We start from the raw sequence: 25272 nt of genomic DNA on the forward strand, positions 1-25272 counted from the left end.
TGGCCTAGGCTAAGAGGTTACAAGCATTGCCTAACAACTCACAAGAGGCTATGGGTTGGCTTCTGCCTGGAGCTTGCTTCTTCCCCACCAGAAGCTATTTATGGTTGGTTACATGGGAAGGGATGAATTGCAGCAAATAAATGGAGTGCGCTGACAACCCTGAGAGTCATCTTCCATGAGAAGGGGTTCTGATGGGGGATTAAACTACTTAATTATCTGCGGCCTTATTTGCACGCCGGGCATGCCCTTATAGTACGATCTGCCCAAGGTCTTGGTCTTTTCTCATGGCAAAAGGACAGCAGAGAAGGGCAGTAATTGACCTTCATTGCCCTCAAGGCCAAATATACCCGAACTGGGGTTGATTTGGCCACACCACCTGTAGGAAAATCATCTGACAGCTACTGGCCTCTTTCCTGCTCTTTATCGTTCTGCCTATTTTTAAGTAAATAAGGCAGAAACAAAGCAGAAATGTGTCAGCAAGTGGGAAGAGATCACTATTTGATCACACAATCAAGTCTAGCAAGATGTGTACACCAATAGCTTGATGGTAATCAGGGTTTTAGTTTTAGCCATCTTAAATTCTCTGAACACATTTACCATAATATAAACACATGTATTTTGCATAGCAAACATTATCATAACAGAAAAACTCTCTCTCAACTGGGTTTCTGCTCGTTTCCTACCCATAACTCTCTAACTTTGGCCAACACACGACTGCTGAAAGGTGCCCTTGGATCCACATGTCCTGCATTAGCTGGTTTTGTTACTGTCGAGATTGGCTTTGGTCTTGCAGCTGTAAAGCACGAGGGAAAAACGATCAGCCTTGTGCAATCAAAGCGATGGTTAGTTGTGCGTTATATTCCCCCCCTAAAAATTACCTTCTCTTGGTCCGGACGAAGGCAGATGGTAAGGCTTGGCTCTCTCTACAGCCAGCTGCCTCTGACCTCTAGGAAGGGTCTTGCCGTGCTGGGCTGAGAGAGAATTTCTGGCAACTGCTCTCTGTCTCCAGCGAGGAGCACAGTCGTTCTGATGAACGAGAAGCGTAAAGCAAGAAGTTAAATGTTACAAGAAGTTCATAGCACGGAGCTGTCGGTGCTATTTCGAATTAGGGAATATGTTTCCTCTACAGGTGCAGTAAAATACACCCCCTGCACAGAGCGGCAGCCAGTTCTGCCCATCAGCGCACACCAGCTTCACCCGGAATTTTTAGCCAAGCGGAAGGAAGACTAGAATAATAGCAGAACCTACAACTTTAAGTTAAAACCATGCCGGCACCCTGCAGAACCTCATTCTGACACGCTTGTCAGCACCCACAAGTTTCACGTGGCTGACAAAACAGCAGCCTTTCCCTTGTTTTTCCTGAAACGCCGCTGCCCCAGGTGACTGAATCTCCAGGGCAGTGGTGGGTTACGTTGGACAAGAGGAAGTGAGGATTAAAATGAGGAAGAGAAAGCTGCCTACACACCCCTTCCCCCGGGATGGAAGCTTTCAAACGCAGGACCTCAACCTTCCAGAACCACCCCACAAGTTTGCTTCCCTGGGAAACTATGGTTCTGGAAAGCAGCAGATGGATCACAGAACCACAACAGAAGTTCCCATAACACAGAATTTGACCTGCCTATTTTGAGACTCAGAAGTTAGGTAAGACTTTCTGTCCAAAAAGTGGTAAAACGAAAGCTGTGGAATTGCAGACCTCACGCTATAGCTTGAGGAAATAATAAAAAGAACAACCCATGATGCAAACGGTGCCTGTGGGTTGGCACCCAGAGTTGCCTGCAAGATACCAGCGATGACATACAACACACTCTTCCTTCCACAGTGACCCAAACAACTTCCAATCATCCGAACGTTCCTACATAACGTACGTCCCTGAATATCTGAATGGTAAGAGTGGCTGACAGGAAAGATACTTATTGTGCTGGTTTTGGATGAGAAGGGGTTAATTCTCCTCACCGTGGGGGGCGGCTGCCTTTCCGGCTTCCCGCGCTCTGCCGCGTGGCGGGGGGGCGGGGCTGGGAGGGGCGGGGCCATGGTGGGGCGGCTGACCCCGACTGGCCAATGGCACGTTCATTCCATACCATGTGACACCATGACCAGTACATTGAGGGCGGGCAGTGGCAGCGCAGAGGTGGCGCGGCGTCGGGTCGGTGGGCGGCTGCGGCGCGTGTGGTTTGTTTCAGCGGTTCGTTCCCCCTCTCCCCTCCCTTCCCCCCTCCCCCGGGGCTTTGCGCCTCTCGTTGTTCTCCTTTACATTGCATTTCTACTGTTGTTTCTTTTAATTTTAATTATTAAACTGTTCTTATCCCACCCCACGAGCGTTACCCTTCTGATTCTCTCCCCCATCTAACAGTGGGGCAGTGAGCGAGCGACTGTGTGGGGCTGAGCTGCCGGCTAAACCACGACACTTATTTAATCCTCAGACACAAACAAACTATTTGACGTGGAGCCAACAACAGCCTGGAACACAGAATTTCCAACTTCACAGGGTCGCTTTGGAGAAGTGAAATTTTTTGTTCAACTTTTAGGTTCAGCTGTAACGAAAGGTGCAGATGCTTATTGCAAGTATTTCAAAGAAGGGTGTGATAAAGAAAGCAGGATTCTTATTGAGCACTGTTAAATCTAGTTAGTAACCCCTAAGAGAACCTTGCACACTTGGCAGAACTTTTACGCTTACCATGAGATGAACGTTCATCGCCTGGTTCAGCTGTGGGGCTGCCGTACAGTTGGCACGCTGCAGGTGCCGGACTAAAAGAATCTCATGAGTCCGTAAAAATTTCTCCAAACACTTCTATGAGAAATAACACATTTGAAAACATATATGATGACCCTGCCTCTTCTCTTGGCAAAGACGGGGTTCAGATTTTCCTCTTGCCCACACTTACTTGTTCAGAGTCTGTGAAAGGCAGCCTCAGGAAGTCTCCCACTAGTCCCATCTCCCGACAGATGTCATACATGTCTTTTAATAGCTCTTCCTCCTTTAACTGAGTGGTGTGCTCCTGCAGCAGAGCCCAAGCCTCCGCCATGCACCTGTAGTTAATTTTGTGAGACGTAAAGGCATATTAATGGTATCACCAAAAAGATGCCCCCCAGATATTGTGCTCAAAGTTCAAAGGAAGTGTAGGGGATTGTGATTTCTAGTGTTTGTTCTCCACCTCTCACAGTATTTGAGTGCCAAAATGGTGGCAGATATTTCTTTACCTATTGGACAACAGCACAGTGAGGAAAAGCCGCACTTCGCTACAGCTGGAGGCCGATAGCTTCATCACCTGCGTGTATCTGAGGGCTCGCCTATGCTCTCCTTGGCACATGAGGGACTGAAGAATTCGCACGTCTTGCCACGACACAGGTTTGGTTGCAGTTGGTTCAAGCAGCAGGGCCAGGGAGCTCTGCAGAAGGTAGAGATCAGGTTTCTTAAGATATGGAGACACACACGCGCACAACAAAACAATTCAAAAGTGTCTTCAGTAAGGGTGAATCTCTGTTGAATAAACTTAGATGGTGACTAATGAAGGGCTTGGTACCGGACAGGTAAATATAAATGCTGAAGTGTCTGCAGAAAAAAGATATTCCGTGAGCCGTACAGAACAAAGGGAGTCCTTTGACAGGAGTGATTCACACCTGGCCAGGATAACCAAATCTCCGTAGGCAAACATCACCTCTCATAAAGACAAGTCATTCTCCCAGGCAAACAGGTTATATTAACATTGTGACGGGCAAAGAACAACCTTCAGCATCAGAGGGAACATGAATTAGATTGAAAAGTCACTTTTGCGGTCTTCTGTCTCAAGTCTTGCTGCCAGGATGGCAGTTTGAATAGTTAAAGTCCCCAAACCACTGCTGTTGAGAAAGTGCTCGACTGCTCTGCTGAGAACAACCTGAACAGACGGCTTTGGCAAGTCACACGTCAAGCATTAACGCTGACTTCTTCATTGTCTTAATCCATTTCCTCTCAACGTAATTAAAACCAAACTGCAGATCATCACGTATTGCTGAAGGTGCTGCTGAAGCAGCATTACAAAAAAGAAGCTTCCCATGTTTTATCACCTGGTATCAGCTAAGCACCAGGGTTTTTACATCATTTGATAGATCATAGCATTGTATTGCAATGTGTGCCCAACTAAACTGTCACATGCTTACATCATAGTCCTTGTGGTCTAGAAGCCAAAAACCTCGAATAAGCTTAACAAGGCCCGAAGGGATGGCAAAGGCAGCTGCGAAGGAGTCGACGGAAGGTTCTGTTTTGTTCGGAAAGGGATGCGTGATGTCTAGCAGCAAGTAAATTGTCTGATATCAAGTATCTAATTAAGGCTAATAGATTTGCAAGACCAACAATTTATCACATGAAATAACATTATTACTATTGTTAATAGAATATTAATAGATAATAAAAGGAAATAAGAATATCATAGTGGTAGGACGCAGAAAATACTCATGTATTAGTCTTGCCATTTCATGCTGTTGCAACCTGAAGATAGTCAGGCCCTGACAACAAAATTGCATTCTGAGTAAATAACCAGAAAGACAGACTCTCTGATTTCTCTAAGGCATTCAGAAAGGTTGCCTTTCGATATTTAAACAGTTCCGTTGGAAACACAGGCTCCCTCTTTAGTCACTGGAGCCACCAGCTGGACATTCAAAACACGAGAACGGCCAATGCTTGATTATTAAAGCAAACAAATTCTACAGCTGGTTTCTTCCCTCCTTTCCAGCGTATATAAAACAAGTAAAATTAGGGTGTCCTTACAGCACAGCTTAGCTCTGCATGATTAAAACTGGATTTAAACCAGTATGTGGATCACTCATCGGCAGTGTCACTCTCTCTTTCTGACAGCTGTTTTGGGGGGTCTATTCTCATCAGAGAGCTCCGGGGTGCAACAGCTTTAAAGCCCCTGCTCTCTAGGCTCCCCTCTCGGGTCAGGCAACACACAGCCAAAGCAACACAGTGTATTTCGGCAGCTTAAAAGTTCAGTTTCTGCCCAATGACTTTTCCCTTCTCTCTCTCTATTATTCTGTGTGCCCGCACTTGTAACAGCACAAAAGCAAGCCCTCTTAGCTGTGCTGGAAAATGGATGATTTCAGCAACATCAGGTCCTGGTACACCACTGTCAGAAATCCTTTTGCTCTGAAGCAGCACATTCTAGTGCATCGCTCGAGGAAGCAGCTGTTTGCTACAGCTGTGGGTGCTTCAAAAATGAAAAACAGTTTACATTTTGAGACAATCTAGGGGAGCTTTCTACCTTTAACATTGCTTAGTAAACCTGTTTTCTCACATCAGAAAAGACTTTGCAACAAAACATTTTAAACATTCCTAAACAATCCACAGTACAAAGAAATCAAACAATGCTTCTGTCTGCGACTTAATTCTTAACTACACGTGTTCATCCGCAGTGTGTTTGAAGCACAAATTAGAAAATGCATCAAACACGTAGGTGACAGACATTTCAGACCCCTGATGCGCGTATACTGGAGGTGTAACAGAAATAACTCCAAGGGATACGATTGCGTGTTTGTGGCTTTCTTCAACGCCTTCTAGCAAATAGAGCTCCAGCAGTGCCTGGAATGAAAAGGTAGAAGCTTTTTAAAACTCCTCTCTTTGAGAAATCATTGGCTTTGGGGGAGGGCTGGGCTGGGGCTGGGGTTTGTGGTGGTGGTGGTTGTTTTCAGGGAACACAACACTCACCTGTAAACTAGGAGGTGGGTATTTCCCAGTTCCTCCTTCCTCTCTCTGCCACATCTCCTCAACTCGGTCTCCTAACTGGGAAACCATCCCATCGATCATCAGGCAGTCAGAGTCCCATTTGCCTCTGGAACAAAACGTAGCGAGGATTTGCACAGAGGAAAACACTAATTCCAGCCTCTCGGTGTCACAGATTTCCTCCAGCCAAAACAAACCCAGCTAAAGCTCCCACGACTCCAGGAAAGGAACAAACAGACAAAGGCATGATCATGACTTGAAGTAGACTGGAAAGAAATTTCGGAGTCAGGTGAAAGGTGCTCATTAGATCCTAGTGAATTATTAAAGGAGCTCCAAATAGGAATCCAAAAAGCTCCCTTATTAAGGGGAAAGTTGCAGCGACCTTTTAGTTTTCAGTTTTTCTTTTGTGCCGCATTACTTGTAATACAAGGGCAGTGTGAGCAAAGCTACCCCAAACCTCACGCCCCCAGCGGGAGTGTTCCCACACACAGCGGTGAGACCCCAGCACGGCAATGTCAGGCTTTGGTCTCAGCACCTCGCTTCTGTTACTGAAAAACAGTCACGGTCAGAAAGCTGAGCCCGCAGCTGAATTCTGGTATCCCCTGAAGCAGCACGTTTGCGCCTCTGCACGTGCCATCACAGTGACGGAGGGCTGGCCTGTGAAACACTGCATTCCTCAGAAGCCCATCGCAGGCTCCTGCGGGCTGCGACGCCAGCCTTTCATTTCCCGAGGAGGACGAGCAGAAGCAGCACGCTGGAGGTGGTGCTTCTAAGGAGCCCGTGAGCCTGTACGAGAGTTACCTGAGAAGGACGCGCAGGAAGAGGAGCTTGAAAGCCAGCGCCTGACATAGAGCAGCTTCCACCTGGACTCCTCCTGCTGCACCTTGCTCACGGTGCCACAGCCACGGCTACTTGAGGACTTTCTTTAGGTTACAGAACAGTTGCCAAAGAAAAATCTGTTCTCACCTAACCCAAGGCACATCACCATTATGCTCGTGAGCCAGCCCAGGAAAGGGAGCTCCCGTGAGGAAGGGGCTTTTATCCAGTAGCCAGGAGAGCGCTGGCCGTGCCAGCTGCATGTGACTCTGCCCATCTCCTTCAACGACACCGCGGTGCTTGGGAGTGGGAGATTTGGGCCAATCCCCTTATCGCCATCTATCACTGGTCATTGAGAGAGATTATTTTTGCTTTGGTTTTTGGTTTTGTTTTTTTTTGTTTTTTTTTTCCTAAAACTCGCTTTCTTCTGTGTCCAGAACAATTGCTCTGCAAAGGCCGTGCCTTGCTGACCTGGCCGTGACTGATCCTGTCCTCACCACACGACCTTTTCCAGTGGTAACAAATGACACAGAATTGCCAATGAATTACGTGCACGTCAAAACAATGATGGTACCAACAAAGGGCACTAAGCAGAGGTATATATCAACATTTCAACACGGGAAAGGAACCTCTCTGTTCAGCAGGACACACGCATCACTCCAGTCAAGAGTGTTGCCAGCAAATGCATGAAGCGTAGCAAATACAGCTGCTGATGGAAAAGCCACTCGCTGCCGCTTCTGAATTTGCAGTGGAACTGCTCTAGAGCTTTCCTGCACGTCCTACCTTGATAAACGCTCCAGTTGCTGTCGATGACCAGCGTAGTAGCTCCGAATCAGAGGATAATTGTAGAAAGGTCTAGAGAAACGCATCTCATCACCTACAGGCAATAAATAAGAAGTAAGTTAAAGAAGTCATATCACATTTTCAACCTACAGTTTTTGACTAAAAAGACAGAAGAACACACAAGCTAAGCATCAAAAGCACAGGCCAGCCTCCGACTTTGAAAGAAGCCCAGCCTCCTTCTGCCTTTGCTAAAAGAGACCTACGACACAGGAGTCAATTCCTCCTTGTCCTATTTGTGCCATTTCAAGCTTACAGGTGATGTAGCATCCAGAACATGTAGTGTCAGCTGAAGTTCACTCTAAAAAAAAACCCCCAGTTCTCAAAGGGAATGGGTTTTTAAACATGTCACGTGAACATGCGTAAGACAGTTAAGGCTGACAATAGGATTTATAACCCATCCAAATGATGAACTATTTCCAAGGTGTATTTTTTCCTCAAACAATCCCTAAAAAGTTCAAAACACGCACGTCAGGCTTTTACTGTAAAATCAAGCATTCCCGTGTTGGTGCTTTAGGAGTTACTTGTTTACAATCCCAAAGATTTCAAGCTGTGGGCATGAACAACTCCCTCCCTCAGAGGCTTAGTGCTGTTTCTGAGAAACACCCCGGAAAGAAACTGCCTCCATCATTCTACACGACGTACTTGAAAAAACAGTGAAATCTCAATTTCAGCAGCAGAACTTCAGCATCTGCTGTCACTGAACGGGCACGACTTGGTATTGATGAAGCCTTGACAAAACCATGGGGAAGCACGTGTTCATAGGAAGCACTGACTGCTACAGACGCGTGACAGTTTAGGCTTACCTGAGCCCTCGGGCAGGAGACGGGACCCACAGAACCAGAGGACCACTCGTGCATACAAAGCTGCGAGGCTGGTCACCGCCAGCTTATTTGTCAAGTCTGCAAAACATGAAAAGAAGCTTAAGAGGACTGTTGGTGTGCAATTTCTTTTGTTTTTTATAAAGCTCCCCTCATTGCACTAAAGAGAAAGTAGAAAAATAACACGGTAGAAATCTTTGCCTGTGCATTTTTCACTCCGTATCACGTCCTTCTCTGAAGTAAAAGCCCACAATCACAAGCAACCCTTACAAAGAAGAAGATTCACTAAAGGTTTAATAAAAAAAAGTGAAGTTGGAACTACTAAATCCACTCATGGATAAGGCACCTGTTCTTCACGTAGCAGAGACGTTTACTCTAGCAAAGGGATTTTCTCTTTTCTCCTCAATATGCCAGGAACAAGTTCTAATAGAAACAGCTACAGAAACTCATGCAACTCACTTCACATGTTACTCATTTAGGCTTCCTCTCTGATTTTAGTCATTTCCAATCCAATATTTGCATGCAATCACGCACTGCTGGCTGACAATCAAAGGGAGTATTTGTCACAGTGCCACATCCCGTTGCTGTAATTTCAAGCCGGGTGCTTGCACAGCTCCTTGCTGACCGCAGCCTCCCCACCCACTCGCACCAGCTCCCCAACAAACTCTTGCCCTGAGCTCAACGCGCGGTAAGTGGCAGCCCCAACCCCTCCATTTAAGCCCCTTCTCCCCGCTACATCTGACTTTCTGCCAATCAGCAAAACCAACAGAAGCTCCTCTTTCCACAATTACAGCCCCAGCATCGTTCCAAATCTTCATAAGACATACCAGAGAGTTAGAAATACTGTGACAAACCTTCTCCGGCGAGCTCTTGTGCCTCTGTTAGAAAACAGTTCAAGACTGTGCTAAGGTTGCTCAAAAGCAACTGGCGGTGCTGCAGAGCCTGTAACCTCTGCGGGTCAGTGGAGCTGCAGGAGCCGTCAAACAGCGCAACACCTTTTCAAGAACAGGTATGAAATCGTTAGCCTACAGAGCCATTGCAGAGTTTCAAAGTGCACTTCCAGATCTGCGGGCAAGACCATCTACCAGCAGATCACTGAATGAGCTCAACTGGAAAGACTGATTCTAGGTTTGCAGCATGGCTGCACTAGTACTCACATATGTCATCAAATTCGTGTTGTGTATAGATCACTCTGCTCCACGTCCAGTCAAGGGCAAACTGTAAATTAGCAGCAGAACTTGGCTGCTCTTTAAAAAGAGAGAACAAAAAAGAAATGAATCAAGAATTCCAAACGAAGAAACCATGCAACATAAAAAAAACATAACAAGTCTTACCTTTAGATGTCCAAAGCTTAATGCAGCCAGTCAGAAGCCCTACAGAACCTGTCTGGGCAGCAGCTGACAAGACCGCGTCTAACTGCTCCTCCTAAAAGTAACAGGCGAAATCAAAGGAGAATCCCACCTGCTGTCAACATCCCAACCACCAACAGTAAGTGCTTGTTTCTAACCCTACACTCACTCAGGCATCACAGGCTGGGCTGCTTGTTGCTGTGAGGAGCACATGGAATTTTTCCCCTGACACATCAACTTCCCAAAGGCTAATTCTAATCTTTATTTGCATGCCTCTGCATTATCCTCTCAATTTACTGCGTTCCAATTAACTATTCCCAGCAACGTGCCCTGCTTATACCCATGGCACATGGGGTGCAGAGAAGTTTGCCATCAGGAATGCGCGAAGGGGACAGAACAAACAGAACTCTGCAACGTTTGCATGGAAGCAGTGAAGCCAAGATCAAGCAGCTTTCTAGGCTATGAAGACATGAAGCAGTTACGACACCCCAAACATTAAGTTGTCATTTCCCAAAATGACAGAAAAGAAGTGAAACATTGATGTTCTAATAGGTTTCAGTTTTAGGCACTTCAAACACTGTGTTCTAATGCCGTGGCGATCCTTCAGAAGGGCAAAGCACAGGCAGGCACAGACGTGCACTGTTAAGGAGTAGCTTAGTGCAGCTGGTGTTCTGGTACTTCTTCCAGGTGAAATGAACATAGAAACATAGAATCATAGAATCCTTAAGGTTGGAAAAGCCCTCCAGGATCAATGAGTGCAACTGTCAACCCAACACTACCATGTCTCCTAAATCAGGCCTCAAGTGCCATGTCTACATGTCTTTTCAATACCTCCAGGGATGGTGAGTCCCCCACCTCTCTGGGCAGCCTCTTCCAAGGCCTGACCACTCTTGCAGTGAAGGCATTTTCCCTAATATCCAACCTAAACCTCCCCCGGTGCAGCTTGAAGCCGTTTCCTCTCGTTCTATCGCTAGTGACCTGGGAGAAGAGACCAACCCCCACCTCACAACAGCCTCCTGTCAGGCAGCTGCAGGGAGCGATAAGGTCTCCCCTCAGCCTCCTCTCCTCCAGGCCAAACAACCCCAGGTCCCTCAACCTCTCCTCATGGGACCTGTTCTCCAGACCCTTCCCCAGCTTTGTTGCCCTTCTTTGGACACGCACCGGCAACTCTATGTCCTTCTTGTCCCGAGGGGCCCAAGACTGAGCCCTCATCAAATTGTCCTTTTTAGGGCTTTTGCTTTTTGTTTGCTTCTTTCTTTGGCTTTTTAAGCACATTCACAAGTATCTTTCCCTTCTAAATAAAATCATCACATTCAAAGCCATTTCTACACGTTCGAATACACACATCAGATTTCCATCTTTTTCTGAAAACCAGTCTCAGACAAGGAAACACACCGAGTACGACTTACGGTGGCAAACAAAACCCCAAACCAAGCTTCTTGCCCCTAATTCTGAGATTTGTCTTACTCACATTCACAAGCAATTCCTGCTCAAATCCCTAACAAGCCTCTGAATGATCTAGTCTCAATTCAGCAAAGGGTATGACAAATTTCTGCATTTCCCAATTATTCCCAACGTGGAGCTGACATCAGATCACCCAATCTGAATGGAAGAGCCTACATCAGGCTTGCAAAAGAAACAGCCTATGGGCCAGGCCAACCTGCCAAGACGTTCATGTTAGCTACCACACTGTGCACAAGTGCGCTTTGCCCCAACGCACCCCCACAGATCTGGTGAGGAATCCAGTAGAGAGGAAGATGAGGGCAGGGAAAGACTGCTCTCCCCCTCCTACCAAGTGCTCCTCTGCCTGAAGGTTGTTCTGAGGGAACGATGCTTCCTTTTCTCCATTCTGTCCTCTTTTCCCAGCTCATCAGGGATCAAAACCCGAACTCAGGACCACGCAGGCAGTTGCACTCATTGATGAGAGAGAAGGAACACCTTTCCCCGACTTTCTCTTCCTGCTCCTAGAGCAGCGCTCTCTTCCTTTCTAGACATTCAGGCCCTGATCGTGCTTCAACGGGAGGCAACGGTGGGTTTACACTCCCAAGAGGGGACCTCAAACATTACATTTGATAAAACTGGTAGGGTACAATTGCAGTTACGCGTGTGGATGGGCAGGAGGAGCATTAAATGGTCCCTGACACCGAAAGCAGTGCCATGGAAAGCTTAGGAAAGCTCCATCGCTTGACATTCTCCATAAAGACACAGTAAAAGCTCACCTCCTTCTGGAAGCCGCTGCACGTCACATGAACAACTCCAGAGCTCAGCAGGCACGTGCCATCTGCAGAGACAACGAACGTTGGACAACATTCCATACTCTCACCGTGATGGTAGCACCAGTTTACATTTTTGTCACAGCAACCTCTGGAAAGGTACAACTGAGTACCCGTTTTCCTCATGACATCACTTACAGCCTTTTTTAGAAAAATAATGGCTGAGTGTAGAAATTTTACCTCCGGGGCTATCGAGGTGCTGCGCTTTGAGCTTCAGCCCAGAGTCACTTCATCTGATCTCCAGCACCACCTCACGGGCTGCGTTACAGAAGCACCCAACCCCCAGACCCAGCCGCCTGTCAGACGGGTGTCACAACAGCACACACTTGGTCAGTACATCGTCATCACAGTTGGGTGGGTGGGGGTTGGGGTGTTTCGGTTTGGTTGGGTTTTTGCGTGACAAACAGTGACCAGGAGAACCAATAAATGGCATTTGAGCTCGGTTTAAGCTTATCACTACTCAAAGCCGTGTAATACCTACCAAAATTATAGGTGCTTGGATGAAAACACAGCTCAGGTTGTGGGTAAGAAGGAGGAACTCTCCAGCTTAGGCTGCGCTCCTGCACCACAACATCCAGAAGGAGGTTTGGAGCAGTCGTGCTTGTCACAGCGTCCAGTGACCACAGTGCAAAATAGGGGCAGTCCTGAAGGGATTCTTCTGGCCTGAAAGAAAACAAGCGCAGAAGCTAAACGCCGACTTTCCAGTGAATTATGGGGAGGGATACTGAAACCAGCTTCATAAAAACCTACCTTAGTGAGCCTGGCTTTTGAGCCTCATACCAGCAGTCAAAGTCAAATACACCCAAATAAGTAGATGGTTTTCCCTGGCCGCGTGTGTTCACTTGCCAGCTGAAGACGGAGACACTGGTGTCAGGAGATATGACTGGAAAAGACAAGACATTGTTTCTTATTGGGAGAAAATACAATCTATCTGACATTTTCAAAACATCACTTTCTAGTTTGGCTTCATTCTGTTACGTCACTCATGAAACACAACACTTGACTAAGAAGAATTTTAAAAATGTACACCATAGCATCACCTCTGTGATAGGTTTCAGTCATGCTGCCCCCCTTTGCGAGTTCAACCTGTATCCGTCCTAAGACAAATCCAATACACAATTGTCAGGTAATCAAGTTTCCCATACAGTAAGAGTGCATCAAGATGGTTAGAAAAAAACAAAAACCAAAAAACAACCCACCACCCTAGGAAAACATACATTGCTGCTTTTAGAAAGCATACAAATTCTTGTCGTATACACTTGATCACTCAGCTGGCATTATTAATTTCCAGATTCGACTCGATTGCGGGTGTTACGAATAGCTCCTTTCCAGCACAGTCAGAATGAAAGAACACAATTATCACACAAAACACACACCAAAACCCAACCCCAACAAACAGGAGGTTGGAACAAAGAGTTTAACATCAAACATTGACCATGTTACACTCGGGTTCTCTCAAGAAGTGGCATGGTCTGCCGTCTCTGGGGAGAAGGCATTCTCCAGATGTGAGCAAAGTGGGGGGTGCATCCTTTACCCTGACAGAGCAGGGAACCAGGAGACAGGTCGTTTGGCAAAATGGGTCTCTGTTCTCTGCTGAGTTCATCAGGGCTGCTCAGGGAGCCTCCCACGCTTTACTGTGTGTCATCGTGAACTCCTGTGCCCTTTCACTTGTGTGAGCCGCTGAAACTGCCTTTGAAGATGTCAAGTAGTTTCATAAATCAGAAGCCAGCTTCCTTTCTAACCTCAACCCACATCCAACAGAAGCTCATGTGGGCCTACAACTTGAATAGTTTCTGGATAAAAGCTAATGAGGAGCCATCAGAAAAATGACAAGCATTTTTCCATGCCTCAGACTTCATGAAAAGGGGACCGAAAGGGCCTTTTTTGTTGGTTTGGGTTTGGTTTTTTTGGTGGGTGCGCCTGTTGGTTGTTTTTGACAAGGTTTTAGAAGGCCCTCTCCTCAGAATCATGCCACAGGTGGAGAAAATCCAAAGGGGTTTTCATTAGATTTTGACACGCTGTTGTTAGAGGATGGCACCCCAAAAGAGGTGGAAGCTGCCTCTTCAGGACTAAGACAAAGCTAATAAACACAAATAGCCTAGAAAGTCACGCCAGTGTCGTCTTTGTAACAGCAGACATAAGTTAAGGCCAGTAAGAAGAGAGGGAAGGGCGTTCACACACCCAAACAAAAGGCTGTGAAAGTTATCACTGCAGCCAGCTCAGAGATGTGCTCAGAGCATCACTGGATGTGCAAACCCAGAGATGCACATCTCATTATTGCAAGGTAATGAAAGACACCAGAGGAGTTTTAACTGTCGATCCGGACAAGGGAAGCCAGAAGCTATTGCTTTAAGAGCTTGTAGGTGTAGGAACCTATTAGACACAGAGAGGGCAAAGTGCACGGGCAGATCATAGACTCGTAGAATCATTTAGGTTGGAAAAGGCCCTTAAGATCATCGAGCCCAACTGTAAACCTCATACTGCCAAGCCCACCACTAAACCCTGTCCCACAGCGCCACGTCTGCACATCTTTTAACTCCCTCCAGGGATGGTGACGCCACCACTTCCCTGGGCAGCCTGTTCCACTGCTTCGCAACCCTTTCTGTGAAGAAATTTTCCCTAAGATCCCAACTAAACCTTGTGCTCTAGACCCTTCACCAGCTTCGCTGCCCTTCTTTGGACACACTCAGCACCTCAGTATCTTTCTCGTAGTGAGGGGCCCAAAACTGAACACAGGATTCGAGGTGCAGCCTCACCACTGCCGAGTAGGGGGGGACGATCACTGCCCTACTCCTGCTGGCCACACTATCTCTCATACAAGCCAGGATGCTGGTGGCCTTCCTGGCCACGCGGGCACGCTGCCGGCTCATCCAGGTGGTTGGGGAAGGTATCAAACAGATCTGGCTCCAGGACCGAGCCCTGGGGAACAGCACTCGTGACCGGCCACCAGCTGGATGCAGGTGCAGGCATAGGTTGGAAGAGGGGAAAAAAGAAAGTTGAGGGAACATTCCTAAGCAATGGGGGGGATGATCCTACTGTTCAAAGACGAGAGCTGGAGGAATAAAATGACTGACAGGTGTTATAGAGGTGACCCCACCATACATCGCTACAGCATGTCAGCAAGCATTGAAGGGAAAAATAGGGTTTATTTTAACAAGTCCCACAGAACCTAAGCACCCAGTTTTTCCTTTGAAATAAGCCCAAGAAGTTAGTCTATACAGATACTGAAGACTTTCAGGCTGTGGGTATGGAACAGCATTCACTGCTTGGATGCCAAAGCCATTTAGTTTAGAACAACCAAACACGGGCATCAGGAACAAACCTTCATCAACGCTGCCTTCTCTGTCAATGCAGTTGGGAAAGATTTCTACAGCCTGACAGCTGAGTAGTTTGGCCTTGCTGCCCTGCCCTCTCAAGGGAAAGGCTCCACCTGTCAGATCCAAACTGTACTTTTCAACACAGGATGCCAAACCCTGCGGAAAAAATCACAGGCGAGAGAAAGGTCATTCTGAGAGAAAAGCAGACATTATACCTCAGTAGGAAAGAATGTCTATGTCTAATAGAACCTGCATATTGTACTGTATCTCTCCCAGGCGCTTAATCTGATGGCAAAGAGAAACTACAGCTGACAAGCAAGAGAACTGAGTGTCAAACCGTAACGGGTAAGTTTGGTCGTAAAAGCTTTGCACATTTTCAGAACTGAGCATTTCCCTCGCATTACTGGTTCTAAATGTGTTTTGCAGAATTCCTTGCACCATCCCGGTTTCTTCACAAACCTACTTATTTATCTAGAAAGAGAGATCTGAAATAATGCCATACATAGGCATGCAAAGCGCTTTGCTCCATGACTTGATCACAGAACTGATGAAGTTAGAGGAGTCACGGCCTTCCAGCAGCCAAAGCTCTCTTGCGAGGCATTATCTATAGGCACACACCGCTAGAGTGAAAGCCCATCCCTCGGGAGTAGCCATGAGAACGTCTTACTGAGTCACAGCCTTCTCTCAAACCACGTCAGCTCCTGCCAGCTCCTCCTCTCACCTCCTCAGGGACTAAAGGGTGAAATATGCCTCCCTGCCTTCACCAAGTGCAGCCAAGAGCAAAACAACCCGGCGGACATGGCATGCACGTGGGCAAGGCGTTTAGGGGCACGAATTCCTACAGAGTCAGCCAACTACTTTGAGACCTACAGAAACTCCAGCAGGATTGTGTGGAACCTCTGAGACCACCAATTGCTAAGCAAGCATTGACTGAAATACTGTCTTTCCAAATACAGCACTTGGTCAAATGCTCTACCCTACAACACATGGGTGTGTGGATTGTGGACAAAGAGCAGCTCTACAATTAAAAACCAACCAAACAAAAGCAAAAGCTAAGCAGCTAAAAATCTCCAAAACCTACCAGAAAATAAAAAAATTGCTTGTACCTCATTCTACCCAAGTTTCCTAAAGTTTCAGAGCTCTAGAAGGAACTGGCATGAGACAATCCATTCTCGTATGACCTGATATGTTACATTTAACTCACCTACTCTGAGAACAGGCAAGCTTTCTCTTAACCATTCTAGGAAATACTACTAATAAATATCAAGGCTGTAGAGCACAGATCCTCTCCTACCGCACCTCAACAGGAAAGACATGCTCTGAATTAAGATTACTTTCCCATCAAAAAGATTTTGCAAGGGTTTCAGGCGTAACACTGAATAAAACTATACGTTCTAAAAACGCGTCTTCTATCTGTTAGATAACAGAGAGGTAAGGCTAGTTCATCTCTATTTTAAACACAACCTCTTTGGAGCCACTTCTCAAAATTTACATATACTTTTTTGACCAAATCAGACCACTCTTTACTGTATTTGCGTATTTTGCTGGCTTCAAGAGCAGAGTTCGTAGGTAACGCAGCCAAAAAGTAGAAAGAGTTCTCTTTAGAGCTACTAAGTTTCAGGACCAGCACCGAAGAGACCCTGCCGGTGAGCGTCATGTGAAGTCCTGCTGACAGAGCTCAAAGGGAAAACAAGAATTTAAACCTGAAGGCCGGAACAGAATAAAGCTGTACGCCCGTGTTTTAAGGAAGGGAGACAGACAGAACCTTATTCAACTCTGCAGTTTGGTTAAACAGAGCTACTCAAAGCCCTGTCTTCTCTTCCTACAGGCCATTCACTTGGTGTTTAAATGAAGAATCATTTTCTTTGTAAAAGCTGCTGCCTCTTCAGGAACTGAATTTATACGGGCTCTTTGCAGACGGCCCTGGCTGGAACACACGACACGGTGGTATGAAATTGTACGACTTCTTCTCAAAAAGTATGGACAAAGGCCGTGCCCAGGAAGACTCAGCAAAAGATTCTTTCTTTTTAAGTCATCTCTGAATTGTCATGGTCAATATTCCCCCTGCCAACTTCACTGATACTCCCTTAGGGAAAAGGACTCTTTCCATCCTTTCACGGACGTGCACGTCTTACCTCATACATGACTTGTCCTGAAGCCGAGCGCCTCCTGTCTGCGAACGCTAACTGCAACAGATGTAAACTCACGGCATCGCCTTCACTGGAAAAGGTACAAATGATGACATTTGGTTACAAAGCTGCTTTATAGTCCTCGTTACCCTTTCCTTAGGTCTAGGCTGAGGTTTCCTGAATAGCACTGTCTCGCTGAAAAGAAAAACAGCCCTTCCCAAAGCATGACAATTGGTCACATTTAGCCGCTAAACCACAAAGGAGGACATTTGGACACTAACAGCTTCTGGGGCAAAGGCTACCCATACAATCTGGAAGCTTCAAGATGTTCTATGGAGTAAAAATGGTTGGGAACAGTTCTTGGCATTGAAGAGCTCGCAATCAAAACTGCTTTACAGTCAAACTGAAAAAGATTGCCACTCCATGAGCAGCCGAGCTGAGTAAATAGCTTGCTGATGCTGAAAGGGGCAGATCTTTCTCCCCTTCCCTTCCCACCAAAGCTCCAGTCCCTCCCCTGCACACACGGCACCTTCCACACCCTCCTTTCAGTCATTAGCCCAGCAGGAAACCACCGACTTGGCTGCTGAGCACCTTCCCTGCCAGCCGAGCTGAGCTGGCTCACCAAGGCTCAGGCTGGCACCAGGGAACCGGCCATGCTGTCACCTCCTCCTTTAGGGGCAGCAGGCTGGTGGATCCGCACCGTTAGTGCTCTGGAGCTGCAGCCTCCACTGCGCTCCATGGTATTTTCATACCACGGTGTGAATATCAGGCAAATCATGAAGCAGTCATCAGGAAACAAAGGAAGCCATTGAAGAATGCCAGCACAGAAATAGAGCCACTGTCGCTTTGCTGCCTTTCAGCAGGGAGGAACTAGTAGGTCCCTCTCCATCCCTGTTACATCCTGTACAAATCACACCGTCAGCCCCTTCCATACCGGAGAGAATCTCCTGCACGGCTAATTCAACAAAACAAATACACGTGGGTCAACTCTAGGTGAACAAATACTCAAAAAAAAAAAATATCAGTGGCCGATAGTAAGCTTTTATTCACCTTTCTTGCGTCGACTGAACAGCCCACAAGTAGCAACAGTTGCGAGGATCGTGCTCAGGCTCTTGAAAAGTAACGGCGCAGACAGGAATCCTTCCTCCTTCAAGCTGACAGTGGTGCCTGCAGGGTTAACAAAAACAGAAAGCAGGTGAGCCTGGTGGCCCTGCCTGTTTGTAGAAGGGGAGAAGCATCTTCTGAGCAAAGAGCCCCTGACGTGCTTCTCCTCAAGGCACAGAAGGTCACACTCCCGTCTCAAACAAGGGCGTCACGGGAGCGACTGCTTTTGATGCAACAGCCACGAGGTGAGGAAATTACTGTCCAGCACGGGCAATAACCTGGCTTTATCTCCTCCTCTGCCAGCGGAGCAGGAACATGAAAGATTCCTTCAGCTGCCAGGCAAAAGATTCTTCCTACTCTTGTCGCCTGCTTCAATATTGAACTGAAAATGCAGCCTCTCTTCTGCACAAGCTGAAAACAGCGCCAAACACCAGTAGTGTCTTGTTTCTTTACTTGGACTATCTAAAGCCTTTCTCCTCCAGACTTCTGAACCTTCTTTGCACCTTCACAATCTATTCTTGCCACCTCACTATCCCTCCACTCTCTATTCATGCCACCAATAGTTCCCGGTGAGTCACTGCAGATTTGCTTAAGTGAATCCCGATCTGAATTGGGTCAGATATTCCAGGGGGGATTGCTCTTTGGCAGAGCTGAAATCATCTCCCTAATTTCTCTGTTGCTTATCCCTTGACATGACCCTTATTCCCCCTCCAAGTGTTCCAAGCAAACTTTCATTCCCATCCATCGCTGCCTTGGCATGGGTCAGTCCCCTCTTTTGGTCAAGGCTGAAATGTGGGAGAGAATGTCTTTTCAGCCACAGATCAGCTCTTGATCCTTCATGTCTCACTCCTTTCAACCGGGACGCTTTAAAGAATATGATCACCACAATCCCATCATTAACATACTTCAGCCTTTCAATGGGTGCCCTCATTGCAGGAGCTGGTTCTGAGAAATAATGTCTACAATCTCTTTCATTGAAACACACACAACTCCTGCTGTCACTGAATACTGCTGGTGGAACAAACTGCCTTATGGAAAGCAGCTCTCTCACACCCTAACTGCTTGACAGAACCCAGAGAAGGGAGCTTTCCGCAGTTCCTCAGCCCACGGGCACAATAAGGAGAACAATCCCAGCCCGCTGGGCAGAAGGCGGCCCACTGAATCCAGGTATGGCTCAATGGTTACTTCAGAAGGGGATTCCTAAACAGGCCAAGATTACACTCCACATTTCCCTCCCTGAAAAAGGGCTCTTTAAATTAACAGACTTCCTCCTCAAGCAGAGCCTTGAGAGCCCTGCACCTCCAGGCGTGACCAAGTGCAAAGGCCGACTTACTCCCACTGCAGAGTTTTCATATTCCACAGTGACAGGGAGCCGTCGGAAAAACCCACGGCGAGCTGGTTGCTTCTGCTGATGTAGCACAGGGTCGATATTGCTGTTCCTGAAGGACACTGTAACTGGAGGCAGAGATGTCTCCCTTCCCCGGTCACCATTTCTCTTCTTAGTGGAACTCCAGCAGCAATTCTGGTGACAACTACTAGAGCTACACGCACAAAACCACACAATAAAGGAATGCGTTATGCCATTCAGGTTGCATTTGAAACACTGACGTGACAACATGTATAAACTAATTCTACCGTCCCCGGCAAAATACCCATTGATGCAATACTTTGTCTGCTCTTCCCATTTTGTACGCACTCAGAGCACATAGGAACTCTCTGACTGGACAGGATTCCTCGCTCCTATTTCAAAACCAGGTGAAAGCGAAACCTCCATAGACAAATTCTTCCTGGGCTCTGCACATCAGCAGTTTGGGCCTCATGGTGAAGCTACTTGAAGTGACACCAGCTCCCGAGGCCACTCTTGTAAGAGCAAAAACAGCGTATGCAATCCGAGTACACCAAGTACAGGTTCCGTTTGGTGAAATGCAGGGATTTTGGTAAGGCATATTTACTTTAAAAAACAAGCCTCAACTTTGCCCCAAGTCAATGAACAGAAGCAGAAGAACATTCCCAGGAAACAGGGCACGTCCGACACACCTTCCTGTCAGGCAGCTGCACCGACTCAGATGGTCAGATTCCTACCCCTCACTGGTGAGAATCACCGTGACAGAGGGACCCTGGTGGGAGGGGGTATTTGTAACCTTAGGAGGAGTATGAAGCCACTCCCATTTTTAATCCTTTCAGGGCCAGACGATGTCAAACCGCCACCTGTAATCAGCAGCCATAAACGTCTGCACAGCAGTAGCTTCAAAGTGGGATGCGTGTTGTTGATTTAAAAGACACAAGTTTTCTTACTTTTCTGTTCAAGTTTAGAAACCGCAAGCTCACCCGATGGTTCATTCTCCCTCTGACTGCAAGAGAGATCATCCAAACCAAGGTCCACCACAAGCAGATGACCAACATCTGTCGCCACCGCTGCCACGCCACAAAACCCTTGCAGAGCCCGGTGCAGGTGCCAAGGCCTCACGCTGGCTCCTCCGGGGTTAGTTATGGGCTCTACAGCAGTTACCTACAGGAAAACTACAAGTTAGTATTTAAGCTCTTTGACAAGCTAAATAGAAATCACTCAAAAGTGAAGCCAGAATCAGCCCATCAGAAGCAAGAAAGTAAATACAGGGTTCTCAGACTTAAAAACACAGCATTGATCCCAATTATATCCAGACAAAACAAAGAAACCAACCCCCAAAAATGTCCTGTACAAAAATCCGTTACTGCCTTCCGTTTACAGGGTTTCCTGCAGGGATTTCGCTGAGCTCACTCCAACTGCAATGGTGCAGTCTATTATTACAGCTTACCAAGTTCCATTTTCTACTTAGAAACCATTAACTCAAAGACAACACAGAAAATCCGTTAAATGCAAGAAACTTGACCGTATTTAAGGGACTGGAGTAAGAAAGGCCAAACTCACTCTCGCTCTCCCACGGCCCCCAGCCCGTCAGCACTGGGATACAGCCCACGCCTTCTTTGCCAAACAGGTACTAGGGCAAATCTCGGCTCTCAGTCAGACGCGGCAGCGGCCAAGTTGCAGGGGAGACACACCGCTGCCACGGCAAGGGAGTATTGTTACAGAGAGCGGAAGGGAGATACCAGCTTAGGGAAAGCTACACCAGTCCTCATTTAGAATCAACAGAGCAACCAGGGAAAGCAGAAAAGTTTTCAGTGCCGAAACAGCGGCAAAAAGCCCAGCAGCTGGTTCGCCAAAAGCCAGCTCCGGCTGAGGAGAAGCGCACGCTGCTCTGTAACACGCGGAGCCGCCTGCCAGCAGCTTTAGTACAAGGCCCTGATGAAGACAGACCTTTCCGCACCTGCAGCCCCTCCCGGGACAGCCCTGACGGCTCCAGCAGAGACACCAGCACGTGAGGGCTCCTGCACTAAGGCTCCACAACAAAAGAACACGGGCTGCCCTTCAGCCTCCTTGCATAATGTCACACAGTGACACCAGGGAGCTTTACATCAACAGCAACCTGTTACACGACAACGGAACAGAGCAGTGAGCACCACAAGGAGTCCTTTTTTTTAATATATTGGGTTTTCTCCCCAGAGGTGGGGAAAAATTGACCAAACCTTGAAGCCCCAAAGTTCTCTCCTCTCCCGTGTCAAGCACTTGCTGTGACTGCGCTGCCTGGCAATCTGCTACAGAATTTACCTTTCCCCTGGGCCACAAGAATTCTACTCCTAGAAGTGCCCGCAGTATTTGAGACAACTTTATATTGTTTCTGTCATGGTTTCAGCTGGGATAGAGTTAATGTTCTTCACTCTAGCTGGTATAGTGCTGTGCTTTGAAATTAGCATGGAAAAAAACCTGTTGAGATAACACACAGATGCTTAGGCTGTTGCTGGGCTTTGCACGCTCTCCTACACTGCTGCCAGCTCCTTCTGGGAACGAACGCAGAAATCCTGTCTCAGCTGCCTGACTCTGCATGCTGCCCTTCTGCCTCACACAAACCAGCAAGAGTGGGGAAAATACCATTCCAGAGCTCTGAAACATGCAACCCTTATAAACCAATTTAATACCATTAATATTTTCAATTCAGATTTGCTTTTACAAGTCTGAATGACTGCACGTCTATGTCAGCACACAGCTTGCCTTTCCATCTCAAACGCTGAGATTTATCAGGACGATCGGCAAACCCACACAGCGGAGCACCAACCCAACTCAGCTCGTTAGAAATCACCACCACACAAACGCTCACTGCCCGCAATCACACTGTAGCGCTACAGACAAACAAACCCCGCCTGGATTCTAGCAAGTCAAACCAAACCACGCTCTGGAAAGCTGAGTAATACGGAAGTATTTATCTGTCGCAGATTCTAAGGTGGTAAAGACAGAGGGAACCTTGATGTTCCATTACCTTAAGGTGACTCTTGTCTAAACTCAGATAAGGAGCCGAGGGGAAAGGACGTCATTTGAGTTTATGGGTTAGAGAAGGCAGGGAAAATTAGCAACATTACACCAGAGTATCCCACCGGCACAAGCACCATATGCAATAAGCAGAGGTTCAAGGGCTTCAGGCTGAAAGTCAGTCTGTAACCACCTGCCAGGTAACGCAGTGAAGCCTGTTTTTTCCCATCCTCAGTCAACAGAAAAATGTGCTTTGCTCTAAAGTCACCTGCTTGCTAGTCCGAGACTCCTGGGAATGTGCCGAAGTCAGCTACAGCACAGCCATGGAAGTCTGAGATGTTTTAAAGACAGTATTTCTGACATAATGAACCATTCAGGACATGTATGTTACCAACACTTGAAAGGCAGGGTGAGGACGAGTTCTTTGTCACTCTGGCTAAAAAAAAAAGGTAGTTTTCAAGGCCTTTTTGTCAAAGTGGAGAATGAGGTAACTACGTGCTCTACTGTAAAACCAGAAAACTTGTTTGACTCTCTCAGCAAACTCAAAGGATAACGGTACCGTTAACCCCACGATTTCACATCAAGGTGCTCTTGACTGGACACTCTGCAGTGACAGTATGATGACACAATAGAGAAAATGGACGTCCTAGCAAAGGGACGCTCCAAAGCTGCTCCTGAAACAGTGTTATGCAGCACCTGACAACGTTTCCCCCATTAAAAAGCACCCACCCTTCCTGGCAGAACTACTGCTGTAACCACGCTTGATGTTCCAAGGTCGTACAGGCAGAGAACACTTCCCTCTGCTTCTCTCAAGCCAACCAGCAGCCCCGTTCCCGTCTGCCAGGAAACCTCCTTCACCACGCGGATGGTGGGAGGCTGCTCACGGGCTCCACTGAAACGGTGTGCAGAGAGCCGCTCTCCCGTCACAGCGCTCACGACCTCCAGCTGAGGGCCACACGCCAGCCAGGCCAGCCCATCTCTCCCTGGAAGAAGAGAAAAGGCTGGCTAAAGCAAACTCCCAAGAGAGGGTTGAAAACAACGGGAAAATCACAATCACTGCCCCTTTGCTTCAACAGAAGTACCTCACAGAGCAAGAGAGGCTTACCGAATTCGGGTCGATTATTGAAAATCACCCACTGAATCCTCAACCAATGCATCGTAAAATGAACCACCTTATTATTTTGCATTTGGACTTGTCATTCCTGCACTGAAGAATTCTGCTTGTTTGGGATGAAGATTACAATAGATTGGTCTCTAGTCTTTATACCATATTCAGCTTGGTTTTGCTAGAAATCATCTAAATACATATGAGAATACAACTCCTAAAGCATACTTCAAATATGGCAAAATCTCAGCCAATTCTTTTCTAGTTGACTAACTTTGCTCGACACACGCCTACTTTGGGCAGGGATTTGGACTTCAACAAGGAATTACCTCAAAATGGGCACTGCGGGAGCCAATTTCAACTTTTACACGCGCTGATCACAGAGAGAAGTTAGCACATTTAGTTTCACTGAACTACTTCCAACACAAAGGGAGTATTAACTCAACTACTGCACTTACAGTCACACAGAGAGATTCTACATGGTCTCAGCAGAAGCCCGGACACCCAGGCAGGCCCCCGGCTCTACCTTCAGATCACCGACAAAGTCAGCTACCTCATCTGCTCAGCCGCTCTCAGCAGCTCTCCCGGGACACTCCTCTGCGTCCCATTAAATATCTGCAAACCTGGCTGCAGCGCCTAACAGGGCTTTCCTCTTCCTTCTGTTTTCAGTCAGGCTAGGAAAGAAAAAGCAGGGGGGGTTGCCTCTCTAACACTGTGGGAGAACTAGCTCTGCACGGGATGTTATGATGGTACCAATAAATACAGCCCAAAACCACACCAGGACTTTTTTGAAAACTGCCTTTCATTCCATTAGAAGTTGAGGAGGGCTCACTGACTTGCCCGTGTTATTTTAATAGCTCAAGACTGGCGCAGGCTGTTGTCCTTTCAAAGTTTAACTCTACTAATGTTTTAATGTTAACATTTTTCATCATTTTGTCATAGTTCATCCTTTCTGTTCTCTCAAAACCTGACGCACCTGAGCAGCACCAACCTGACACAGCTGATGCTGTGACCCCGTGCCTCAGGTCACCTCCAGGCAGTAACAACTTCACAGCAAGACCCAATTTCGAGGAAAAGGCTCACCTCTGGAAAACCGCCCACGCAGCACAGACCCTCGGGTGAGCTCATCTTCCCCAAGAGCCTGAATGGTCACCTCGGGAAACTGCAGCAGGCTGCTCGTTACCTGAGCCGCGAGGTCTCGCATTCTTCACTGTGAATAGAGAAGAAAATGCAAAAAGAGGCTCCTGACAGCCATCGACATTTTTGAGATTGACAGAACTTTCATCCCTTTGCCGTGAATAATCTCCCGGCCACCTCCTGCGGCTCTTTTCCTTAACAAAAGGGCACTCAGGACAGGTTTGGATCTCACAGCAGAGCAAAAGCAGAATCCTTTGCTTTTCTGATGCCTACGAGATCACCAACAAAAAGGCACGCAGGGGTACTGACAGGATAAACAACACGGGGAAAAAGCCCAAGACACT

The 25272-nt window shown here is 47.2% G+C and overlaps 1 protein-coding gene across 1 annotated transcript; it reads right to left on the minus strand.

Annotated features, from left to right (window-relative positions):
• Positions 1–897: 897 nt before the first annotated feature.
• LOC135317503 (protein ELYS-like) lies at positions 898–24995 on the minus strand (the record flags this gene model as incomplete). The annotated part of the gene is made up of 19 exons (XM_064473796.1): positions 24875–24995; positions 23416–23669; positions 20673–20853; positions 19678–19885; positions 18291–18407; positions 17247–17331; positions 15117–15267; positions 12545–12677; positions 12276–12457; positions 11741–11802; positions 8158–8263; positions 7295–7388; positions 5681–5804; positions 5498–5554; positions 4138–4284; positions 3199–3386; positions 2883–3027; positions 2675–2788; positions 898–1026 (listed from the first exon to the last, which is right to left on the minus strand). Coding segments are annotated over exons 1-19 (2598 nt in total), but the record flags the coding sequence as incomplete, so codon positions are not given.
• Between the last annotated feature and the right edge of the window lie 277 nt (positions 24996–25272).

Source organism: Phalacrocorax carbo, chromosome 26, assembly GCF_963921805.1.
Source record: "Phalacrocorax carbo chromosome 26, bPhaCar2.1, whole genome shotgun sequence".
NCBI classification, from domain to species: Eukaryota; Metazoa; Chordata; class Aves; order Suliformes; family Phalacrocoracidae; genus Phalacrocorax; species Phalacrocorax carbo.